We start from the raw sequence: 24,518 nt of genomic DNA on the forward strand, positions 1-24,518 counted from the left end.
TGAGAATGTTTAAACAATTTCAGACAACATCACAGGCAAGAAATGCCAAGATTTGTGGAACATATTTATCCATTGATCTTTGCCTGAGTTCAGGGCCCTGAAAAGGTATCAAGCATAAATTCTGTAGAGGCAGAGATCCCTGTTTGGACCTATTATACTAAAGAAAATTTTAAATCAGCACAAAAAATATACTTGTTCTTTTACACAATGGTGTTTACTCTTAAAGGGACATATGATTTTGAGCTTTTTTCTAGTACTGATAATGAACTTGTACTTATTCAAATATATTTATAATTATTTAAGTGAGCCTTAATTTAAAAAATCCTTATATTTTAGTAACCAATGTAACTTTACGTAAAGTTTGAAAAACTTAAAAAAAAATAAGCTAAAAAAAGAAAACTAAAGTCATCTGTGAAATTTAGTATTAATATTCAGGTATTTGGTATTAATTTTTTTATTTCTCTCATCTTTTTGTCAAGCCTATGGAGAAATATGCACACTTTTATGTACATGCTGGTATTATACTGCATACATTTTTCATAATATTTTCATATCATTAAGTATTCTTTGAATATTTTTAGACTACATATATTCTACCATATGGTCATAGCTTAGTTAACTTTTTATTCTTAGACATTTGTGTTATTTCCAATTACACATATCCTTATACATAGCTCTGATTATTTTTTTAGGATAAATTCTCAAAAGTAAATAGTTAGATCAAGGAATAATCACATTAAAAAAATTTTTGAATACATTCTGCTATATACTGCCAGCAATGTATGAAGGGGCACATTTCCCAGGAGCTCCACTAACACTGCCAACATCTCTTTTAATGTGGCCAACTCTTCCTAAAATAAGCAAATGAAAGTTATATTTGGATATGCTTTACTGTTGTTTGGCCTTAGTCACATCTCGGGATGTCATGTGGTTAGCTTCTTAGCAATTTCTCCTCCAATTTCTTTTTAAACTAAATGCAACAGTAGTGAATAAAAAGATCCATTCCTTTCCATTAATGTGTAAAAATGTTCTTTCCAGCATTTTTACATATTAATACAAATATATAATTTTTCTTTTTGAGTGTATAGATGTTGCTAGGGTTTGTTCTATTCCTGAAAAAGTCTGAAAAAAAAAATACATCCTTCTTCTTTATTACCTTCAGATTTTTTTTTCTCACTCTTTTGACTGAGAGAAAACAAATTAAAACACCCCTGGAACTTGTATAAGTGGTATTTTTGAGTTAAATCTATTGCTACCAATGTAAATTATTTCAGAGAACAGCAAGATAAATGGGATCAATAGTATGATTTTTCTCATTATTATCATCACAATCAGTGCATTTTTATTAATGACCCAACACGTATGGAGCATGATGCTAAATCCTAAGAAATAAAAAGTGAGTATAGAACAATTCTTATCTTCAGTTGATTTATTCACTAGTTGAGAATGATGGCACATATATAAAAACGATAAATTCTAATAAACACTAGCATATCCTAATTGCCCAATGGAGTCAGCTAGTCAATGCCCTTAGAGTTCAGAGAAGTGATTAGCAAACATTGGGGTAGTAACCTTTAAAAGCATTTGACCACATTTTGAAGGAGAACTCAAACTGTGAGAAGAGAAGCTGTTCCACGTGGGGGTTACAGTGCTCACAAAGGTGAGAATGCACATGACATTTTCAGAATAAAAATAATCAGTGAGTCAGCCAGAGCAGTTTATTCAGTATTACAGTAGGAGAAAAATCTCATGTTTGGCTAGCCTTGGCTATCTAGATAAGCAGTATGGACCTAAGAGAGGCCCGTTGGAAATAGAAAACCATTTAAAGTTTTATAACAAGTGAATTTAGAAATAATTTAGGGAGGAGGCACCTGGATGGCTCAGTTGGTTGAGCATCCAACTTGGGTTCAGGTCATGATCTGGCAGTTTGTGAGTTCAAGCCCCACATCTGTCTCAGGCTCATTGCTGTCAGCCTGTCAGCGCAGAGTCTGCTTCTGATCCTCTATCCCCCTCTCTCTGCCCCTCCCCTGCTTGTGCTCTCCCCAAAAGAAAAGGATATTTTAAAAAGAAATAATTTAGGGAAATTTTTAAGGTATTACTATGAAAAATATTAATACCAGCATGGGATAATTATGGCCTAGACTAGCTAGATGCAGAAGAAACTAAAAACAGGCGTAATGCTAGAGCCATTAGGATAGAAAAGTCCACTGAACTTGGCAACTGATTAGATATAAAGATAAGAGACTACTAGGAGCTTATTATTCAACTGTGCTTGTATCAGGGATTTATAATGAATGAGCCTGCCCTCAACCAAGTACATAATATAGAATCCCACTGAGAAGAGTGTGATAAACTCTACAGGAGGCTACAAAGTAGCTGAAACAGCTTTCCAGGTAAATCAGCCCTTGAGTTTTGACTTCAGAGATCAGTTGAATTTTGCCAGATGGGAAAGGGGAGGAAATTCGATGAAGAGGGCAAAAGAGGGGAAAATATGACTCGAAATTTTAGATCTACATGATTGGAGAAAGATAATAACACAAACCATGATAGAAAAGTCTAGCAGCAAAGATGTTTTAGTTGGAAAGACAATTCAGTTTAAACACTCTTCAAAAAAAAATATGTACAGGATGTTCACCAGTCTGGAGGCATTTGGGACACCTCCATGAACGAAACAGGCAAAAATTTTCTGCTTTCATGGAGTTTACATTCCAGTATATGGAAATAAATACACAGTTAGAGGCATAGTGTTCACCAAAGAATTTTGTTTCATTGTGATGTTTGTTTCTTTATTTCTTTCTCTTTTCATTCGTACCAATAATATAAAATACACACAAAAGAAAGCATGGGTGACTAGTATCTGACTTAAGTCATCACTTAGGCAGCAAAATGTTCCAAGTAACTCTTTCCTCTAAGACTTCAAACTGTCCTCAAACTGACCTTGATGTCTACAAGCTTCAGACAAACGGCTTAGTAATTGAGAGCAATAAATTTGAATCAATCACATTTAGTTAGGAGAAAGTAGTGTAAGTGTGCTAAAACAAGCTGACCTTCTTCCAGCTTTGCATTTTTATTGCACCCTTTCTGCTCTTCACCTGCACTTGATGTTATGGTGGGATCTTCTGACCTTAGCAGTACTTCAGAAGATGTGTCTGGACTACAGTTCTTACTAGGTCTTACTGCTAGATTGCTCAAAGGGAGAAAATTATAGGAAAAATATTTGCAGGTCAGAAATAAGGGTTTTGAGTGACTAACCTTGGAAGTGAAATTTTTGTTGCAATTAAAATGCTCAGTTTAACTTAAGAAAAACTATGTAAAACATTACATTTATGCATTACATTTCAAGCTGCTATCAAGGACAGTTGAGAGATATTAAGTAATACCAATTTTTTTCTTGACACTGTGGCTGCATAGTATTCATTTCACCCTTCAGTAACCTAATATGCTGAAAAGAGACTGGACATTATAGACTTTAAAAGTTTCCTGATCTCCATAGTATTGGGAGCCAATCTTCAGAACTCTCTCCTGATTGGTTGAAAGCATTCGGTTTGTTTCCATTCAAAAAGATTTTTGGCTTTTGTTTATTTATTTATGTACTTGTTTTTCCAATTAGTTACTGTAAGTAGTTCCTTCAAGTTTTATTTTTTTATTTTTTTATTTTTTTTTTTTGATGTTTTTATTTAGTTTTGAGACAGAGAGAGACAGAGCATGAGCTGGGGAGGGGCAGAGAGAGAGGGAGACACAGAATCTGAAGCAGGCTCCAGGCTCTGAGTTGTTGGCACAGAGCCTGACGCGGGGCTCGAACTCACAAGCTGTGAGATCATGACCTGAGCTGAAGTCGGACGCCCAACCGACTGAGCCACCCAGGTGCCCCGTTCCTTCAAGTTTTAAATTATGCATATTGATTTTTTTCTGAAAACATATTTATTTAAAATTATTTTTTCTCACCAAAGCCCCAGTTATATCTAATCATGTCAAAGCAGTATGTCAAAATCACGTCAAAACAGTATGATGCCAAAAGTTATCTCTAGGCACTTCCCAGGAGCTTGGAGATAATTGAATCCAATTCTTCTGATGGAACAAGATGATGGCAGTCTGAGGAGCTCATCTGAGGATTAATTGTTTCTGGAATAGATTTTCAAATGCTAAATACTTTCATAAATTTAGTTCAGTAACAAACATTTATTAAGTGTCTAATGGGTGCTTAATCTTACAACAGACATATGAAGTCCAAAATTGAATAAGGCAGTTACCCTCAAGAACTTCATATTCTAGTAATATTTAGTCTTATTAAATTATTGTTGTTTATTTATTGTAAGGTACTTTAGATTTCTGGTTTTTCATTATGACCTAGCCAAAACTCATTTAAATATATTTTATCCCATTTTTAATTATATAAGCTATCAGGTCTCCAACTGGTAATAATTTTCTTAGCAAAATGCACGGCAAAGAGTTTCAAGATTTTAGCTATCCTACAATCCTTTATAGACGAGAAAGCTAACAATTCTGACTTAAACCCATGTTTCCAAGGAAATCTAGTTGAAAGGGCATTTTACTTCAGTTCATATGAGAGTAGAGAATGTGGAAAAATAATTTGGTGCTAATTATCATCTTAATTGATTGTGAGATTATTATTTTATCTTACGTGCTGGGGGTGGAATTCATTCTCTCCTCTCCCTGACATTTCTCATGGATTATTCCATACCATTAATAGCTTAATAGATATATATACTTTGTATTAGTTTTCCAGATCAAGAAATTCGTAAAGTGGCAGTTCAACAATTAGACAACCTCTTGAATGATGAACTACTGGACTATCTCCCACAGCTAGTTCAGGTAAGAACCACAGAGTTGCCAAAGGATTCCAGGATTTTAACCAATAATTTTTTAAAAAGAGTTTCCAGGACACCTGGATGGCTCAGTTGGTTAAGTGCCTGACTTCGGCTCAGGTCATGATCTCATGGTTCGTGATTTCGAGCCCAGCATTGGGCTCTGTGCTGACAGCTCAGAGCCTGGAGCCTCCTTCAGATTCTGTGTCTCCTTCTCTCTCTGCCCTTTCCCCGCTCATGCTGTGTCTCCCTCTCAAAAAAGGAATAAACATTTAAAAAAAAATTTAAAAAGTTTCCACAACAGATGACATAAAAGTGATATTGTAATTTGGCAAGCCAGGAGCTAAACTATAGCTCATGTGTCAACATGGGTAACATAGAAATTCTTTAGCCCAAATTGGTAGTTACAAAAAAGGTATATAAAAGCCAAAAAAGAATTTTTTTAAAAAACAACTTCACTTATTAATTAGAACTGGAAGCGGGGGGGGGGGGGTAGAAATGCTGGTGATGAAATCTTTTCATCTATGTAGAACAATTAAAAATTAATCAAATAGATGTTACGTGAAAAACAGTCTTTTACTCATAACATATGTGTTTCTTGCCTTTGCCTTAGGATGTTCTAATATTGATTATGAACCTATAAAAGTAGTTTAATAAGATAATACTCTAATTCTGCCAACAGATACTGCATTTTAGCCACAACATTAAATATCACAATGTTGGAGTAATTTTAGAAAATAATATAAATTTATATAGAAATATGAGCAAACACTGATTTAATCTGAATATTTTGAACTATAAACAACTATACATCTTACAAATGACCATGTAATACCCAAACTACAAACAATATTTTTTTTTCCAAGTTGACTATGAAATAAGGGCTGAATAGGTAGTTCAAATATAATGGTCTTGATGTTTTTCATTTTTGTTTCATTTTTGTAACTCAGATGTGTTCTTATCTGAAAGGTCTGGTTGTAATTGCAAGCTATTTTAAATGCCAAGTGCCTCAGCTTCTGAACATTTAGGACAGAAAACTTTGAAAGTAATAGGGAAAACCTCTATCAGTGACTTGAATACCATATTGCTTTGCACATGGAATATATACTCCTCTGAAGGACTCCTAGGGAGAGAGCTGATTTAGAAATAGTTGTACCATAGAGTTACTTCTAACAATCCTTATAGTTGTGATTTTTCTATACTTACCAGGATAGTGTGGTGAAAATAAAAATTAATCTAACTTGTAGGAACACTATTCATCTCATGGCTCATGAGTATGGGCAACATGCTCTATCTTACCCTAATCAAAATAAAATAAAATAAAATAAAATAACCTTTTACAAAATTTTTTGAAATGACAGTCTGAATCAATACACTTGACATCAGGAATATTGCTGAGAGCCATAAACCTGCAAGTCTAAATTCATAAGACAAGGTGCACACAGAATCCAACATCAAATGCACAGAAGTACAATTAGGAAGCACTGAGTTACTCTCTAATTAAAAATGAAGATTATAGGGGCACATGGGTTAAGTGTCTGACTTCGACTCAGGTCATGATCTCAGTTCATGGGTTCAAGCCCCGCATCAGGCTCTGCAGTGTGTGGAACCTGCTGGGGATTATTCTCTCCTCTTTGCTCTCTGTTCCTCCCCTGCTTGTGCTCTCTCTTCTCTCTCTCTCTCTCTCTCTCTCAATAAATAAATAAATACATACATATATAAGTAAAAACTTACAAAATTTTTTAAAAAATAAAAATAAAAAAATAAAAATGAAGATTATAGGGGCACCCGGGTAGCTCAGTCAGTTGAGCATCCAACTTCAGCTCAGGACATTATCTCGCAGTTTGTGAGTTTGAGCCCCACATCCGGCTCGCTGCTGTCAGCCTGTCATGGAAGAGCCCGTTTCCTGTCATTGTAGAGCTAGCTTCCCATCCTCTGTCCCCTTCTCTGCCCCTCCCCCACTTGCACTCTCCCAAAAGTAAATAAATATTTGAAAAAAAGTGAAATTTAGAAAATGATTTGAGGTGGAAAGAAATGGCTAGAAAAATAAAATTAGGAAGAATTTCCAAAACATTTATTATAGAATTTGCCATTAAACTTCCACGTTCTCTCCTGCCTTCAAAAGTTTAAAAACATAAAAACTCTTGGGCACCTGGGTGGCTCAGTCGGTTAAGCGTCTGACTTCGGCTCAGGTCATGATCTCATGGTTCATGAATTTGAGCCCCGCATAGGGCTCTGTGCTGACAGCTCGGAGCCTGGAGCCTGTTTGGATTCAGTCTCCCTCTCTCTCTGCCCCTCCCCTGTTCACACTCTGTCTCCCTCTGTCTCAAGAATAAACAAAATTCAAAAAAATTCAAAAACATAAAAACTTTTGAAACAAAAAATTCTACCCCATTTGTTATTTTCTTGAAGTGTGTTATTTTATGTATTATCTTGTTAGCATTATGCAGGATATATTAAAGCAATAAGATAAAACTGTAAGACCATAGCAAAAACAGGACATATTGTTCATAGACAGAAAGCAATTAAGACATAGACCCAGAAGTTACTGCAAACCACAGGTCAACACCATGTGGGTAGGTTCCAAGAACATTTCATAATAATGCAGTGTGCATCAGAAATAATGCCTGCCTCCCTCCTAGATGGTGAGGTAGCATTTAGGGGAAAAATTGTATCAGTACACAAGTGATGCTTTATAGTTTAGAAACAATGAAGCAATTTAAGAGCAACAAGTAGTTATTGCATCAAGAAGAAATAATGGGGAAATCTAAAAAGAAAAGCATGGAAGTAAATTCCAAGACACCTCTCTTGCTCATGTGCTTATATGATATACGATTAGGTCATAAACACAACTTATGACCTAGTCAGCCCAGTATTAGCAAGTAAGTGAAAGAAAGCCATAGCTGCAGTTTAAGACAACATACATTATGGTCTTTATACATCCAGACAGCATCAAGAGTTTATGCAAATTTGCTGAAATCATCTTTGGCACTCTTATACCTTAGGAATTTATAAACTTTCTCATCCTTGAGTATGGTCAGCATATTGAGGTATTTCTTCCGGTGTGTATCTGAATGCATGTTGTGCCTACTTTTATCTGTTGTCTGTACTATAGTATAGGACCTGGCTTAAATTCTGCACTATAGTATGTAATCTGGCTTAAATTCTGTGTATGAGTGTCTGTGTGTGTGTGTGACTTAAATGGCTATTGAGCAGCTAAAGATAGAAGCCTTGCCTCTTAAGCAGGGATGGAAACTTTTATCAAGAGAGCCTGGTTTTCACTTTCACAACATATTTGAATTTCTAGGATGATGATGGGGCCCAGGTACTGTATTGCGTACTGATAGTGAGGTCCCTGCAGAGTACAGGTGGAAGTCTGAGTTAGGTCCACAGGATATTAGGGGCTGCCATTGCTGTCTGTATTTTCCACCAGGTTGGGTATCCTAGAAACTCCTAAAGAGCTGTTCAGAGTGGAGATGAGGGAAAGGATTGCGGGATGGGTGGCTTAGGGTGGCAACAATCAGCTTTGAAACCTCTAAGTAACATGTCAAGTTCTGCAGGTTAATACTGACATATCAATTGGTGATTTCAGCTAAGGCTTTGAATATGGATTAATTTCATTCCCCAAAGAAGACAAATATCTATTGTTTAATAGTGACATTTTTATATCTAGGACACTAATCATGATATTATTTACTTTTGTGGGTTCCAGGATTCTCCTAGGCATGGTTGAACTCCATCAACCATCTGCTCTATTTATTATCCTGTGATACTAAAGCATAAATAAGAAAGAGACTACACAAATCCAAATTGTGTGATGTGTGTTTTATGTTATTATACACCAGCTAATAAGGTTATCAAATATGATATTAACATTTTGTTAAGATGTTTATGCTGTTTCCCCTTGTCTTTTCTTAAGCCTCTTAAGTCCCTTTGTAGTCTGCTATAATTTTGCTACTGAGAAGAGAAGTAATTATATCTCTTACTTCAGGCTGCCAAGTTTGAATGGAACCTTGAAAGCCCTCTAGTACAACTCCTATTGCACCGTTCATTGCAAAGCATCCAGATTGCCCATCGTCTTTACTGGTAAGATTAACTAAAATAGGACAAGATGACTTTTTTTTAATTGTCAATTTCTCTCCATAGAGCTTTGGAAGAAGTGGAAGATTTCTTCCCTTGTCATTGATATAAACCTCTACTTAAAACTCTGCCAAAGTTGAGTGTTTGTCAAGGTTATTTTTATTTATGAGTATAATTTAACTGTCATTGTCTTCAAATTCTCCCCTTTGTACAGTTGCTTCTGTTTACATCCAATCAGAATTTTAAATCTGGATGATAGCTTTGCTGTAGTTTTAAATCACCTGTGCTATTTGTGGTCATATCTATTCATTGAAGATTTCAGTATAAAATCTACTTATGAGATAGTGGATGTTTGGGAAGAATGTGTGCTTTAAAAGTAATTTTTGTACAATTCAGTGGTGAATAGTGAAGGCTAACATATGCTTGGTGTTGCAAATCCCTAGGGTACTCAACTTTTCTCCAAACATAAATTTTGAATGTTTTTAGTGGAGAAATAAAACTTAAGAGATATTATCCTCCATTATCTTCTTCCATTATCACCTATTCTTGATCCTATTGAACACGATGTTCATTGGATGCCATACTTCCTACTTTTATTACTAAACTTGTGGACTCACCTTCATAGTAAAACTTTTAATTACAAATATCAATGATCCACAAATTAAATAGACCTATCTTTTGTCCTCACATATGTATGGCAGGCATCATTTACTAGCTTCAATTGCTAGTGAAGAACTTTAATTAGTAGAAAAAAAGTCTAATTTTTGAGTATGTTTTTCTGCTTCGAGGAATGTTACCCATATTGACACCATTCTTCCCATGAAAATAACTCAAGCATTTCATAGGAAAGTAGAGGTACAAGAAACTATCAACCACCAGTGTTTATTCTGATGTTCATTTTTATTTTAAATAACTAATATAAAAAGCAGAACATTTTCCTCTACTATGTCAGTATAGTGAGGCATCACACACATGACCAGCACTGGGCCAGTCACTGAATAGACTCTTAGATCAAGCTCTAAATGAAGTCTTATGCTCCTCAGGTTTTCAATCAGCTGCTACCTAGCTAGGGGAAGTTAAGTAGATACACTTGGTGGTCTTCTGCTCTCATAGTAAAACTAGAACTCAGTCAAACTCAGTGGTTATTTCCTTTAAAACTTCACTTATTTTTTGTGCTTTTCACTTTTTTTGACATGTGTTTATGAAAATTAAAGCATGTTAAAAAGTGACATGACCTGATAATGATTTTGATTTAAATATTTGAACCAAAATATAATATGTATATAAAATATAATTCAAAAAGATATCTTTAAAAAGTAGAATAAAATATTAAGGACTTCTCTACTAGAGTAATGATTGTTGTAATACATGTGCCCCCAAAGTAAGTCCTTCATTTGCTAAAGTAGCATGAAAATTGGAGTCATTTGAAAGGCAACAGTGAATGCAAACAAAGTTGTAAATCAGTGTCATACTTGGAAGTTCACAATAAATTTAATTATGTCACTCTTTCCAAAGAATTGCGAGGAAGGTCTGTCTCTGTATAATTCTCACCCTAACGAAGAAAAGAAAGACAAAAAACAAAGCCCATTTCACCTCTCACTGATTCAAAAAGAGAGTAATATAGAAGGAATAGAAAAGAATATAAATTACAAATGAAATGTTTGTTCTTGAGTGCTTAATTTGTAAGAATATGGGAAGAGGAAAATGAAAACAAGGAGGGAGATTTTAAAATTCCTACATCCTTTTAAACCTTAAATTTAAAATGTATCAGGAAAGATATCCTAAGCATGAAATAATATTAATCATATTTAAAACATGGCCTGGAGTTTAAAAAAATACCTTGCACCTAGCATCAAGCTTAGGGAATATTTGTATATAGAATGTTTTAGTTAAAATGTTAAAGATGCAGCTCAGACCCTCCATGATACACTTAAACAAATAAATCCATACAATTTAATGATTTTATTTTTCACTTGGATGAGCTCTCACTTCCTCAGATTCAGCATGTTCAACATGGAACTCAACATCTTGCCCTGCTCACCCAGGGCTTAATCTTCCCTGTTCCTCACTAACATGTCCAATTGTTTACCAAGCCCTGTAACTCCATATCTATCACATAGCTCTATCACCTGACCTAAGATGAGCATTTCTCTGTTTAAGGTAAAGATTTTAAAATATATGTTGTTTTTGTTTTTTAATTAGAGAATCAGTATGCTATAGGATCTGTCGTAAATTGCGCAGCAATGCTGCCATCTTTCATACTCTTAAGTCTGACTGAATAAGCCCTGAGAGAGAACCAGTTTGAATCAAAATCTGTGTGGTGGGGAACCATTTTATAACATGGATCCTTTATAAATTGTTACTTAAGTCACATGTTACAAAAATCTGAAAGTGTTCCCTTCAAAGTATAGGGAAAGCCTGAGGTGAAGCTCCCATTTTCAAACTCTAAGGGCAGCAATTTTGTTTCTATACAGTACTAATTTTTGCTAGTATGGTGCGTGGTGTTTGAAAATATTCAATAAATTATTATTGAATGAATGAATGGGATTAACTTGCCTGGGTCCAGCTGTGCACATGCAGACTTGTGACAGAAGGGGGCAGAAGAGGGCTGCTTGAGCAGTCAGTCAGACTTGATGTCAAACCAGAGCTGGCAAGGAAGCCTAGGGCAATTTCAGGGGATTGATGCCTATCACTAGTAAAGTCAAGACTGGATTGAAGGGAGAGTGTGAGCGGAAGTCACGAATTAGGGCTCAAAGAACAAGTTGTTTCAGCAGTGTCTGCTGGTCCTGAATGACTGAAGACAATGGTATTTCTGGCACCACAAGGGGTTCCCAAGACAGCAACGGCATTGAAGGATCAAATCCTATGAGCTTTAATCTGCCACTCATAAAATTGAGATGATGCAAAATCTGCCCATTCATTTTCTAAACACTCAGTCCTAAACTTTTCTCCTCTAGAATTTTGGGGTAATTTCTCAAAGGAGGAAATACTCTAAATAAAGCAAAATAATGTGGACATGTTGCATCATGTGATTTGAAGTCACACATGTCCCTGTCACCCCTTCTCCTAAATATGTCACACCTGATACCTGAAATTTTATCATTAGTGAGTCATTCCTTTAGGTTAAGTATTGTTCCCTCCCAGAAGTTTTCTTCTAATGTGTATGTATATATGTGTATATATGTTCAGATCATAGTGCTTGTGATGAATTAGGTTAACATTTGTTCATTTATGTGACAAACATTGAGATACTAGACACCGTTGAACTATTAAGGATAAAACAGAACAGTCCTTGCCTAGACAAGCTCACAGGCTATGTGGTGGGAAGAAACTAGAAGGAGAGAACTGACAACAAATTCTGTCCACCTTACAGTAATCCATCCAAAATGTAACGACAAGGTAGAGAGACAGGGCTGGCCATCAAGTAAATAAAAAAGCCTAAACGTGCACTCCCATTCTGTCAGAGTTAAATATGGATACAGGCATACAAATGTATACACAAAGGAGGTAAGTGCTCTCTACTTTGGTATCTGAAACACTCCCTGAAGAAAGTGTAAAGAGCTGTACTTTACGGAGTTATCACAGTGTAATAGAGCATGCATAATACAGAATCAATAGAAGGTTTTAAAGCCTCAGTCCTTTACCTTCTAGAATCATTACATTACTACTAATTCACCTTTTACTTTTACAATGTAATGAATAATAAATTATTGCTTTACTTTTTTTTATAAGGTAGAGATATGGCTTGCTGTCGTTTAATATTGATCTCTTATAATCGTCTTTCATGTATTGTTCTCAGAAAAGTATACACAGGATAAAATCTCTCCAATAAAGCAATTTGCTAAGCTAACAGTAGCTATTCTTTACCTCAACCAACCTGAAAAAAAGTGATGGATATTTTTAAGAAAGTTTACGTTTTATGTTATAATCTGTAAAATGCATTAGCATAATTTTCTAGTTAAGGCACAATAAAGGAACAGCTGGGTTTTTTTTTTCTGTTTTATTTCTATTTTATGTTAAGTCTTATATAGTTCTTTAAATAAAAAGATTTTAAAAACAGAATGTAATTTTAAATTAATTATCTTCTATCATTTGTGTTATTATTATTATTATTTTAATGTTTATTATTGAGAGAGAGAGCACAAGCGGGGGAGGGACAGAGAATGAAAGGGAGACACAGAATCTGAAACAGGCTCCAGGCTCTGAGCTGTTGGCACAGAGCCCGATGCGGTGTTTGAACTCTGGAATGGCGAGATCATGATGTAAGCCGAAGTCGGACACTGAACCAACTGAGCCACCAGGTGCCCCATTTGTTATTTTTTTTAAATTAAATACATATGAAAATAGAATTTTAGAATCTTAAACAAAGTTCTATCTCAAATGAATACAATAGCCAGGAATAAAGGTCAACCTTAAATTTATCCATAGTTTAAATTATTTCCCCTTCAAATTCTTCTATTTTGTTTTTTTTAAAAAGTCAAGAGCTATAAAAATGAACATTTTGTGCATACATACTGACCTCAAATGTTGTAACTTAGACCAGATCTGGCCTTTGGGAACTGAACTTTCTAATCCACTCTCCAACAATTTTCAGTAGAATAGACACTGCCATTGTATCACTGCTTCCTTAGATAGTAATCTGGTGTCCCTATAATAATATCAGTCTTCCTCTGTCATTGTTAATGCTAAAGATTTGGGGTAAGTCCTTGAAAAACAACACTATGCTGCTTAATTTTCACTGTTTCCCAATCAGACTGCAGCCTTAATTTAGCTAACAAAATATATGGTCAACAAAAAGGCGTTCTGTTTAGTAATTGTCTTTGTCTTTTAATAATATTTGAATTTGGCTTCCAAAATAAATAGACTAATAAATATTCATAGAGTTATAGGATTTGGGAGTCGAATGGAGCCTTAGAAATCAACTGCTATAGCACTTTTTTTTTACCCAGTAAAGGATTTCAACAAGTGATTCTTCCAATTACAATCATCTAGCTAGCTAAAGAATTGAGATTAAAATATCTTTTTTTAATGACATCTAATACCCAATTCAGGTCTCTTGGCAATTCAATATCTACTTCCAAAGAAAGTACAACTCAAAGAATTCATAAAATGTTTGTTTGTCTTTCTATCCATAATTAGGTACTCATTAAAATACTAAAGTAGTGGCTTTTCCTTAACTTTAAAGCAAAACTGAAAAGAAAACAATATAGTAAATTGAGATCTCTATATCTAATACTCAGAAGTTTTACGTATGAGCATGACTCACAAGTACTATCAATTATAATATTAATTAATAAGTGTGTGTAGTAAGCTCCAAAAACACTGTATACTTGAAGGAGTTTTGAAGGAAACAGTAGGTTTTTCCCAGAATTTTTCTTATGTGGTTCCTGATTCATACCTAAAACATTAAATCTGTTCTCTTAGTTTTACTATGAAGCCATGAGTGATAAGAAAACAATTTCTGAGTAATTTTCTTAGTCTCAGTTTGTACTTATTGTTTAATACATACTATATAAAAGCAAGACTTTATATTATAAAAAACCAAGACTCAGTTTTTTCAAAAACACTATTTACTTAAGCAACCAGCAATATGCTAATGCAATTCAAATCATCCCATTTCATCAAGTTAAGTGAGTTAGAAAATAAATTCCCATGCTCCAGTCCAGAACTTGGCAATAATAAAATGTAAGTAAAATTCATCTTTAGTTTCCTTCTAAGTAAAAAACCCAGTAAGCAATTAGACATAGAAGCCTAAAAAGCAGGAGAAAGATCTGGACTGGTAACAGAATGGGAATGTAGTAGCACATTGATAGTACTTGCCGGGCTTCCATCTTATGGTTCAGTTGTCCCCCGAGTTTGGAGTTCTCACTCAGATTCCCTGTATCTATATCCAGAGTTTTTAAAAAAGAGAGAAAACCAGAGCATCATATCAAAAGTATTTTCAGGTGCCAGGTCTAGAGGCATGCCACTTTTGCCTACATTTCATAGGCCAAAATCAGTAACAAGGCTCTACCCACATGCAAGAGAATATAAGAAAGTGGACCAAGTATCTAGCTATGTACAGAAGCAAAATGCTGCTTGATCTGGTAAACCCACAGCATTGTCTGCCATGGAGGTGAAACAATGTGGATGACTCAAGAAATTTGGCCATCAAGAAATTTGGCCAAGAGAAAGAGGACATGGAAGGAAAACCAGTATGCACCCCCATATATATTAATTGGCTTTCTTTTCAAAAACTAAGATTAATCTGAACAGACAAAAAAGACTATTGCCTAATTACCTGATTAAGAATCACCATTTTGGCAGACATCCTCTAAAAATGTCTTTTGTCCAACAATTCTGTATTTCCAAGTTGACTTAACATATGGGTATATTTTTAAACCATTTTATCTAGATAGATCATTATTAAGTTTTTTATGTAGCTATGCTGGGTAACTGGTGTCTCAGCCCAAGAGGTCCAAAACTGAATTAAATATCCCTATGCTCCCTTTCTTTTTCAATCCTTGCCCACACTGTGTCCAAACCTCGTTTTTTATATTCAGTATCCTGGTTAACAGCCACTACCAAGATATCCAACACAGAAAAATTATCCAATCACCTTCCTCATTTAATTAGTCCTTAAGACCTAACTATTGCTTCTCCTAACAATGTCTTAAATTTGTCTCTTTTTCATTTCTATGCCTAGCACCTTAGCTCAAGCCTTTTTACCAAGCTCAAGTCCAGTCAGTATTACCTACTTGGACTATTGCAAGTAGAAGGCCTTCTAATTTTTGTTTGTTTTTTTCCTCCTCCCCCTCCTTCCCCCCCCACCTCCTCCTCTTTCTCCTCCTCCTCTTCTTCTTCTTCTTCTTCTTCTTCTTCTTCTTCTTCTTCTTCTTCTTCTCTTCTTCTTCTTCCTCTTCCTCCTCCTCCTCCTCCCCTTCTCCTTCTTCTCCTTCTCTCTCCTCCTCCTCCTCCTCCTCCTCCTCCTCCCCTCCTCCTCCCTCTCCTCCTGTTCTTACTTATCTCCAGCCCATCCATACTCCACATGGCTCTTGGTATAATCTCTATGTAATACAATTTGATCCAGAACTCATAAAGTAGGATATCGTTCCAGGGTAACACACAGATAGCTAGCATAATTCTGTAATTCCAATTAAATATGACCTTGAAATACATTTTCATAATTTCTACTCTGCCTACTTTCCACCCCCATTTTGTATGGCTTTCTACATCCAAACATAGACTTCTCTATTCCCAAGTTGTTACTCAAATTTTCAGAGATCTTTCATGCCTTTTTTGCTTTATACATGGCATTTCTCTCTTCTTGAAATGCAGTTGTCCTGTTGTTACACAGAGTCCTTTAGGACTCAGCTCAACTTTTTATCCTCTTTGAGGATGTCTCAGCCCTTGTACCCACTACCGATATAGTTCTTAGCATATTATATATTTTGCTTACTTCACCATTTACCTTTTCTTTAAAATATTTTGGGCTGCAAGTAACAGAAAATGCTGATTTAACTGGCTTTAACAATATGAAAAATTAATTATCTCATATAACAAGAAGTTCATTAGTTGAGTGGTTCCAGAGTTTTTTATTGCAGCAGCTAACCAATTTTATCATAAACCCAGTTTCTTTGCATATTTTTGTTTCTCATTTCCAATGTGTTTACTTGTTTTTAGTCCAGATCATGGTTACAAGGAGACTGCCACAGGTGACACCATGTAGCAAAAGAAAAGGGGCCGATTCTTCCTCAATAAAAAAAATTTTCTTATAAACTTCATAGCAGAGTTGAGTTCCTTTAAGATTTGCCAGAATTGGGTCACATGTTATCCTGAGCCAATCACCTGATTAGATGGCAAGCAGGTAAACTGACTTAATTGGTTTAGAATATTTATAATATATCTCTAAACTCATCATCTTCCCTGAAGATTTTGATATGTGAACAAAATCTGATTCTTTTTCAGTTATGAAGGGAAGACTAGGTTTCGTTTAGATAAAACCCTATGTTCTCTTTCTGGATTGTGAGACCCTACCTTAATCATCCATCCTTAACAGCAAACATTACACATAGCATATGTAATTGGTATTTAATAAACACTGTTGAATGAATTTAAAAATTATTATGCCACATACATTTATACTGCCTACAGGTTAACTTTTCTTGACTACTGTACTTAAAACAGCATATAATTATGTCATATTACACTAAATGAGTCATATTATAGTAAAATCATATTATATTAAATGTATAAGTTGACCATTGGTACTCTAATAATCACTTTTGCTCTTTTTAAAAAAAATGAACTTCCCTAGCTCTCTGTAATTGGGGGAAGTTGAGTTACATGACTTACAGAAAAATATGATCCTTCGGAATAAGAGTTTTTGAAGAGCTATCACATGTTAACCAATGATTGGGTCTACAGTGTGAAGTCCTTTATATTGACTTAACTATGCTGTTTCTTGAAACCCTGATTAAAAATAAAAAGTTATACCTAGTGATTTGATAAGAAGTGTTTTATGGGGAAATCTTTAGTAAAAAACCACTTACTATCTTTTTAAAATATAATTTTCTATGTTGAGACTGTATGAGTTTTGGGGAATTACAGAGCAGTTTCTGCTTTTTTGCTGGTTCCTATCCTATTTTGGTTGGTTGGTTAGTTGCTTTTTTTTTTTGGACTGGGAAGATTGATAGTTTTTTGCTGTTGTTTTGTTTGTATCAGCTGGTGGGTAAGTCCTTTATTTTCAGGCTCTATTTTATTTTCTATGTTTGTTCATCAAAAGATCATTCTTTGGAAAGGTTGAATGGAGGTTTTTCTTGCTTTTCTTTTAACTCGATTTTCTATTTCATTTGTATTGTTGTTGTTACAAGAGAAAGACAATTACTTTGCTTTTCCTTGTCTAAAGAACTTCACATGTATTGCTTTTAGTGCAACAAAATCCAGACTTGGATATTTTAATCAAATACTTGTCACGTTTAATAACTTAGAATTCTTGCCTTTGTTTTGACATGTATGATTCATTTTTGACCAGTGACAAGTGAACAGCTTGCACAAATAATGCTCGTCTTCGCTAGAATCTGCCTGAAACACTAACCACTCTTGACAGATATGCCACATAATTATATGTTGCTTAGGTCTAGTCATCTGAAATTGTTAAAAGGAGGAACCTTAATGTACATGTCACTTTCTTTTTAAATTGGGCACTGTGTACTTATGTTTCCTAAGGTGGTATGAATGTCATTAATTTACCAAAATGGTGAGACTTTTATTATTTTATTCCAAGTAAAATTTACTATCACTTTTAGAGAGGATGCTGCTCAATAAACTGCTAACATAAATTGATTGATGATTCCGAAATCTCACAACACTTAATCTACAGCTTCAGTAATTAATGTTGTGAGGGTAATTTGAACAGATGCAAGAAAGTGCATGAGTATATTGAGGAAAGAGAGAGTTTTATGTTAGTCATCTACTTTCATTCATCTATTCTCTGATTCATCTATTTCATTCATCTACTATTTCATTCATCTATTCTCTAATTGAGTTCCTATTATTTACATAATTTATGGCTCTCTTGTGAAAGAGATAGAAAATATAAGCAAATGCTAATAAACATGGTTTAAGCAACGTGTTTTTTTAAGCTTCCTAGCTATTTTAGGCAATTACCACAGATATTAGAGTCTATTTTTCAACTCTTCTGTCTCAACAAGTTAATTTTAAACATTACATTCAGTGATTTTCAAATCCTCTTTGAGTTATAAACCCAAGTTCAGCATATTCTTTCACAATTATTTGTTCTTGGAAATAGTTGTGTTAATTGTCCAGGGAACCCCTTTCCAGGACCAAGGAACTTCAGGAATTGAATTGAGGATAAGATAGTGACTTGGATAATCTTTAGAATATTTTACTGTTCTTTCTATGCTATAAAGACCAGAATACTAAAGTTTATCAACTCTAATGTGGCTGTGACTTATAAAGTATCACTAAGAATTCTAACCATCTAACTCTGTGTCTTCAGTGTTCCTATCATGACAGGTAGAAATAATATAGTTAGTGCTAGATACTATGCTAGTCACTTTTTCATATTATTTCACCGATTCTCAACACCTCCAACATGTCCATCTTTCAGAGGAATAAATTAGTACTTAAAGAGGCTAAGTGTACAATGCTATTAAGTAGAATAGCCAAATTTGTCCCTGTGCCCTATATACTATGACCTTCCACCTGCTTAAATATAATGAAGGGTATATCAAAAAACAATAAAAAGCAGAATGCTTTTGGCAGGGGGAGAAACATACTTGAGTAGAAATTCCAACTCAGGTGTCTATTAGCTGTATAGCCTTAGAAAAATTACTTAACCTCCTGATCTTTTTAATAATCTGTAAAAGAACTGTAATTATGCCTAACAGAGTTATTGTTAACTTAAACTGAGATCATGTTTATCAAGATCTTTAATATATATTTGGTATATCCAAAGGATATATATTTTTAATCAATTAGAAAGCATAAGAAGTATCCGAAAATCCCAGTTCCCAAGGTCGTATCACAAATTAATAATTACATAGAACTTAGATCTTGGATTCTTGACATTTGACTCCTCATTCCTACCACTGTTCTTTCTTTGTTTTGTTCCAATTCAAATTAAAAATTAAAGTTTAATAATAGAATCTGAAATGGGTGGAAGTGGGAGCAGAAAAGTCACTGTATAAACTAGTTTAGAGACTTGTTGAGCAAAGTATCATGAAACATTCTAAGTGTCAGAAAAGTTTGAAAATATGTGCATTTAGTTTCAGAGAAATTTGACAAAGGAATCTAGCAACATTCACAGATTGCCTGTTGATACATGTTTTTACATTTCAACAGCCACCTTCTGTCTCACTCACATCACTCACTTTTCTGCTAGCACAATTCAGAAGAAGAAAATCTGTGTAAAAATTTTCATTAGTTCTTTAGTTATTTTAAAGGATTATGGCTATGAACTACAAATGCAAAATTGTATTCATGCAAGAAGTTGGGAACTTAAAAGGCAAAGAACTTAAAGAACCCCTTTGGGGACCACACATTTTGTAGTATGCTTCAAGTAAAAAATATTCTTATTGAAAAAAAATAACTTTAATTGAGGGTACTCATTTAAAATAAAGCATATCAGAAGGGAAGTGGGTAGGGGAAAAGTGAAGTAGGTGAAGGGGATTAAGAGTACACTTATGATGAGCACTGAGTATGATGTATAGAACTGTTGAATCACCATATTGTACACCTGTAACTAATAGAATAATGCATGTTAACTATACTGGAATTGAAATTAAAAAAAAAAAACCTTATTACAGATAGATAGATAGATAAATAAATAAATAAATAAATAAGCAAGGAAACAAACTCCTTACCACAGGAAGAGAATGGATCTTGTGTTGCTAAACCTACCACACTAGGAAAGCATTGTAGACCATCTAAGGTAAATAGAAACTCACTGAAACATCTCATGAACCAGGACAGAATTCATGATTCGTGATTGGTGGCTATCCTGGATTTTTCCATTATTAAGCTAGATTTTTAAATTTTGAATGATGTATCCCTTTGGTATAAAATACTTGTAATAAACCTTATTACTGAGCTTATGAATACAGTGAGATAATTTTTTCTTTAGGTATAATGATAAACCTGCCTTTTATACAAGTTTCACTTCCAAGGTCACACCTGGAAATTCCTGCCCATCTGACAATTTGTTAATGACAAATGATGATTGTATAGTTCTCCTTTCTCTTTCCTTTACCCAGGATATGTAGAGATGGTTATCTTCAAGAAGTCATTTGTTGTTTCTGTATATATATTATATTTAGGCCCAATTGGTGTTCCAACCTCTGGATAGCACTGTACCCACCAGTTTTGGTGTTTTGTGTTGAGGCAACTAGTGATCCCAGCTATGGGATCTGGTTCTGGTTAATTGACTTAAAATTCCTGAATCTCTTTTCCTCATGAATGAGGAAATGGAATAAAATACTTACCAAAATACCTACCATGAGACCTGACACCTATAGCTACTCAGTACATATACATTGAATAAATCAATAATTGGAAGAATTGAAATTTTTCTGAGAGTGAAGTGACATAAAATTATGCAATATGCCTTGTGCAGTTCCTAGTCTTAACAGATGTTTCTCCTTCTGTTTTCTCTCTTTATCTTTCTTCTTTTTATTTTTTAATCAAATGATGGCACTTTATTTGTTGGAGTATAGTTTAAGAATGTTTTAATTAGCACTCCCCAACTTAAGTAACTTATCAGATAAGTGGGCATAAATCTATAATTCTGTGATCGAATTCATGTACATTTCATCTAAGTGTAAATGGAAAAACCATGTAAGTGGGAAAAGTTCTGGGACACACTTCTAGTATTTCTCACCATCCCACATCTTGCCACCATTCTGGACAGTTTCATTTCTAAATGGAAGGATGATTCAGCTAAAAAAATGCCTCAAGAGCACTTTACATCCTATTTTACCAATAAATTTTAGCTCCTTCACACTTCAACAACTACTTTCCATGGCTTCATATTAAATCTTTTCATCACTAGGAATGGCTCTTCATTTGGAGTTTCAAACTCAGAAATATAATCTATTAGCCCTTTCACATTTTGACTTTATTGTACATGCATGCTCAATCTAGAGCTCAATGCCAATGGAAACTCCACTCCTGATGTCTGCCTGTTGTTCAGGCTCATCCAACTACTCATACTCTGGCTTACTTTCCTAGCAAGTTTCCTAACTATCCATTTATGTATCTTAACTAATTTCTTCCATCTCCCTCTATATCTACCAAATCACTTATAAAATATCATGAGTCTGTACTCTCCATCTCCACTAAACCCTTAGCTCAGAACATCATGATTTCCTGATTAATACTACTATTGTTTATTATTTCATCTGCCCAATTCAATGATTCTGCAGTGCTCATAAGATCAAGATCAAATTCATTAGTCTTATTCTATAAAATATCCAATGGAATAAATTTTATTTTATTATCAGTGTCAGAAAAACTTGTGTTTCTCCAAAGCAACCAGTTTGTTTTTAATATATGAAAATGTTGGCTTTCTTAACTCACAGAATAATAGTTTACAGTTTAGAATCTACTTCACTGTGCCTAAATGCAAACTCTGGTTCTATTATTTATTAGGTGTCTGACTTTTGCAAAGTGCTTAGCTTTTATAAGACCGGTTTTCTCAGGCATTAAAATGAGGATAATAATAACATTTATTTTTAGAAGATTGTTGTGAGAATTAATGTAATGTGTAAGATTTGGGACCGTAGAGTTACATAGCCAAGTGACTCAGAGAATCCAACCAGGTGTCAGGCTTACACCTGCAAGTTGTGATCCTATCTCAGAGGAAGAGTTTACTCATTCAACAAAAATTATTAAGTACATTCCATGTTGTGGTCTTCAAGGTTATAGCAAGGGATAAAACAAAAATCCCTATCCTTCCTTGTATAGCTTTTAAGAGAAATAAGATATAAGATGTTGATAAAAGCTATGGAGAAAAATGAAACAATTAGGAAATATGATAAATATGAGGGATGGGGAGGTGCAATTTTAAGATAGAAGACCAAGGAACGTCCTCATTAAAAAGGTGGCATTTGGGAAAAGACCTCAGTGAGGTCCATCTGAATGGATGGTTAGGTATCTAAGAAAGAGAATATGAGGAAGAGGAAATAGCATATTCAAAGGCATTGAGGTGTGTATTTAGGGTGTTAGAGAGAAACCAATGTAGCTTTCTGAGGCTACAATGAAGTCAGTATAGCTGAATTAACCTGAGCAAGGGGTAAAATAATAGGAAATGAAGTCAGAGGGGAAAGGGAGAAAGGGGAGGACAGGTTATGTAAAAATTTCTATGCCGTTATTAGAATTTTGGGCTTTAATTTAAGTAAGATGGGAAGTCATTAGAGAGTTCTGGGAAGGTAAAAGTCGTGATTTGGTTTATGTTTTAATAGAACCACTCTGGCTGCTGTGTTGAGGATCAACTGAAGAAGAACAATGGCAGGAACGAGATAACCAGTTAGGAAGCTAATGGAGTAATCCAGCTAAAATGTTATAGTAGCTCAGGGCAGCGTATGGTAGCAGAAGGAGTGAAAAATCATTAAATTCTGGGTTTATCCATAAAAGTAAAGTGAATGGAATTTTCTGATGGATTGCTGAGGGGCATAAGAGAAACAATTAAATGATGATACCAAGACTGATGCCCAAACAATTGAAAGAATAGATTTTCAGGAGGGCATGTTTCTAGAGGTGGGAAAAAGATACCAAAAGATCAGTTTGGATCTATGAAAATCTGGAACAACTACTACTGAACATCTTTATCTGGACTACAGAATAAAAAGGAAGGAATTATCATACCAACACAAAATGAGGCTTAAAAGCATAAGAGTAGGTGATATCATAGAAGAATGAGAACAGAGAGAAAGAAAAAAAGTCCAAGTATTGGAGTAAAGTCAACATTTAAAAGCCAAAGAGATAAGGCAGAAACAGAAAATAAGACTAAAAACAAGCAGTATTGAATCCTAAAAGACTAAAGAAAGGTTAAAAGTAATATGATTAACTTTGTCAAATGCTGCTAATAGGTCATGTAATATTGAGATCTGAGTAGCACCATGAAGATCATTGGAAGTCATTGAAAAAGCAATTTCAGTGGAGTGGAGGTGAAAGTCTGGTAGGAATAAACTCAAGAAACAGAGACATGTCAGAGACAGTAACTTTTGGAGTTATAATGGAAAAGGAAGGACATACGGGGTAGTGGCTGGAGAAGAAAATGGAATCATGACAGAAGTTTTGTTTTGTTTTTTGTTTTTTGTTTGTTGGTTGGTTTGTTTAGGATGGGAGAAATAACAGCTTTTTTGTATGTTGGTGGAAAAAAATAGAGAGGGTAACATTGATAAGACCAAAGAAAATAGGAAAATTTCTCATGCAAAGGTGTTGAGTAATGATAGTATTAGGTTCTATGGCAAAAGAGGACTGGCACAGAGTCCAGGAATAGTAACAGGAAGAAATGAAAAATAGACGGGAATAGGTAGGTGGAGAGACATCATGGTAATTGCTTGTGTAGTGAAGGAAACAAAATCATTTTCTAAACGTGGCAGAAGGTGTTGGGAGTTTGAGGACAGTGGACTCACTTGAAATTACTGCTTATAAATTTAAAGTAGGGCCAACTAGAAAGATGTGTGCTTTTCCTCTTGCCCAAAAAATAGGTGGAGAGTTGGATTTAACCAGGATTGTTGTTTACCATAGCACATCATGAAACAAGGGAGGCAAGGGAACTGAAGGTACTTGCAAAGGATAGTCAATATAATGATTTATAATTTATGGTGATAAGCCATGAAACTTGTGTAAGGACAAAAGTGAGGACATAAGTTGGGAGGAGAGTTAAAAGAACTGATGAATTACAGAGGTCTGCATAGACAAAAAGATTTTAAGCATTAGGATTACTAGAAGCAGTGAACTAGAAAACTAGGAGGTGGTGGGTGGAGAATGAGATGCCTGAAATTGAAATGAAAGAGAATTTGCAAACACTGATAATAATGAGGTCAAGTATATAACATGAGTTTGACTGATATTAAAGATGACATCATCAAAAAAAGAGATGAAGGA

At 34.6% G+C, this 24,518-nt stretch overlaps 1 protein-coding gene across 5 annotated transcripts in view; it reads left to right on the plus strand.

The window, feature by feature from the left end:
- PIK3C2G (phosphatidylinositol-4-phosphate 3-kinase catalytic subunit type 2 gamma) overlaps positions 1-24,518 on the plus strand; it is a 331,821-nt gene that overhangs the window by 126,174 nt on the left and 181,129 nt on the right. For all 5 annotated transcript variants that reach the window (XM_053225894.1, XM_015074667.3, XM_027035648.2 and 2 more), the window contains 2 exons: positions 4,740-4,833; positions 8,818-8,912. In XM_053225894.1, the coding sequence (XP_053081869.1) occupies positions 4,740-4,833; positions 8,818-8,912 (189 nt within the window). The remainder of the gene's footprint in view (positions 1-4,739; positions 4,834-8,817; positions 8,913-24,518) is intronic.

The sequence above is a fragment of the Acinonyx jubatus genome, chromosome B4, assembly GCF_027475565.1.
Source record: "Acinonyx jubatus isolate Ajub_Pintada_27869175 chromosome B4, VMU_Ajub_asm_v1.0, whole genome shotgun sequence".
Lineage (NCBI taxonomy): Eukaryota > Metazoa > Chordata > Mammalia > Carnivora > Felidae > Acinonyx > Acinonyx jubatus.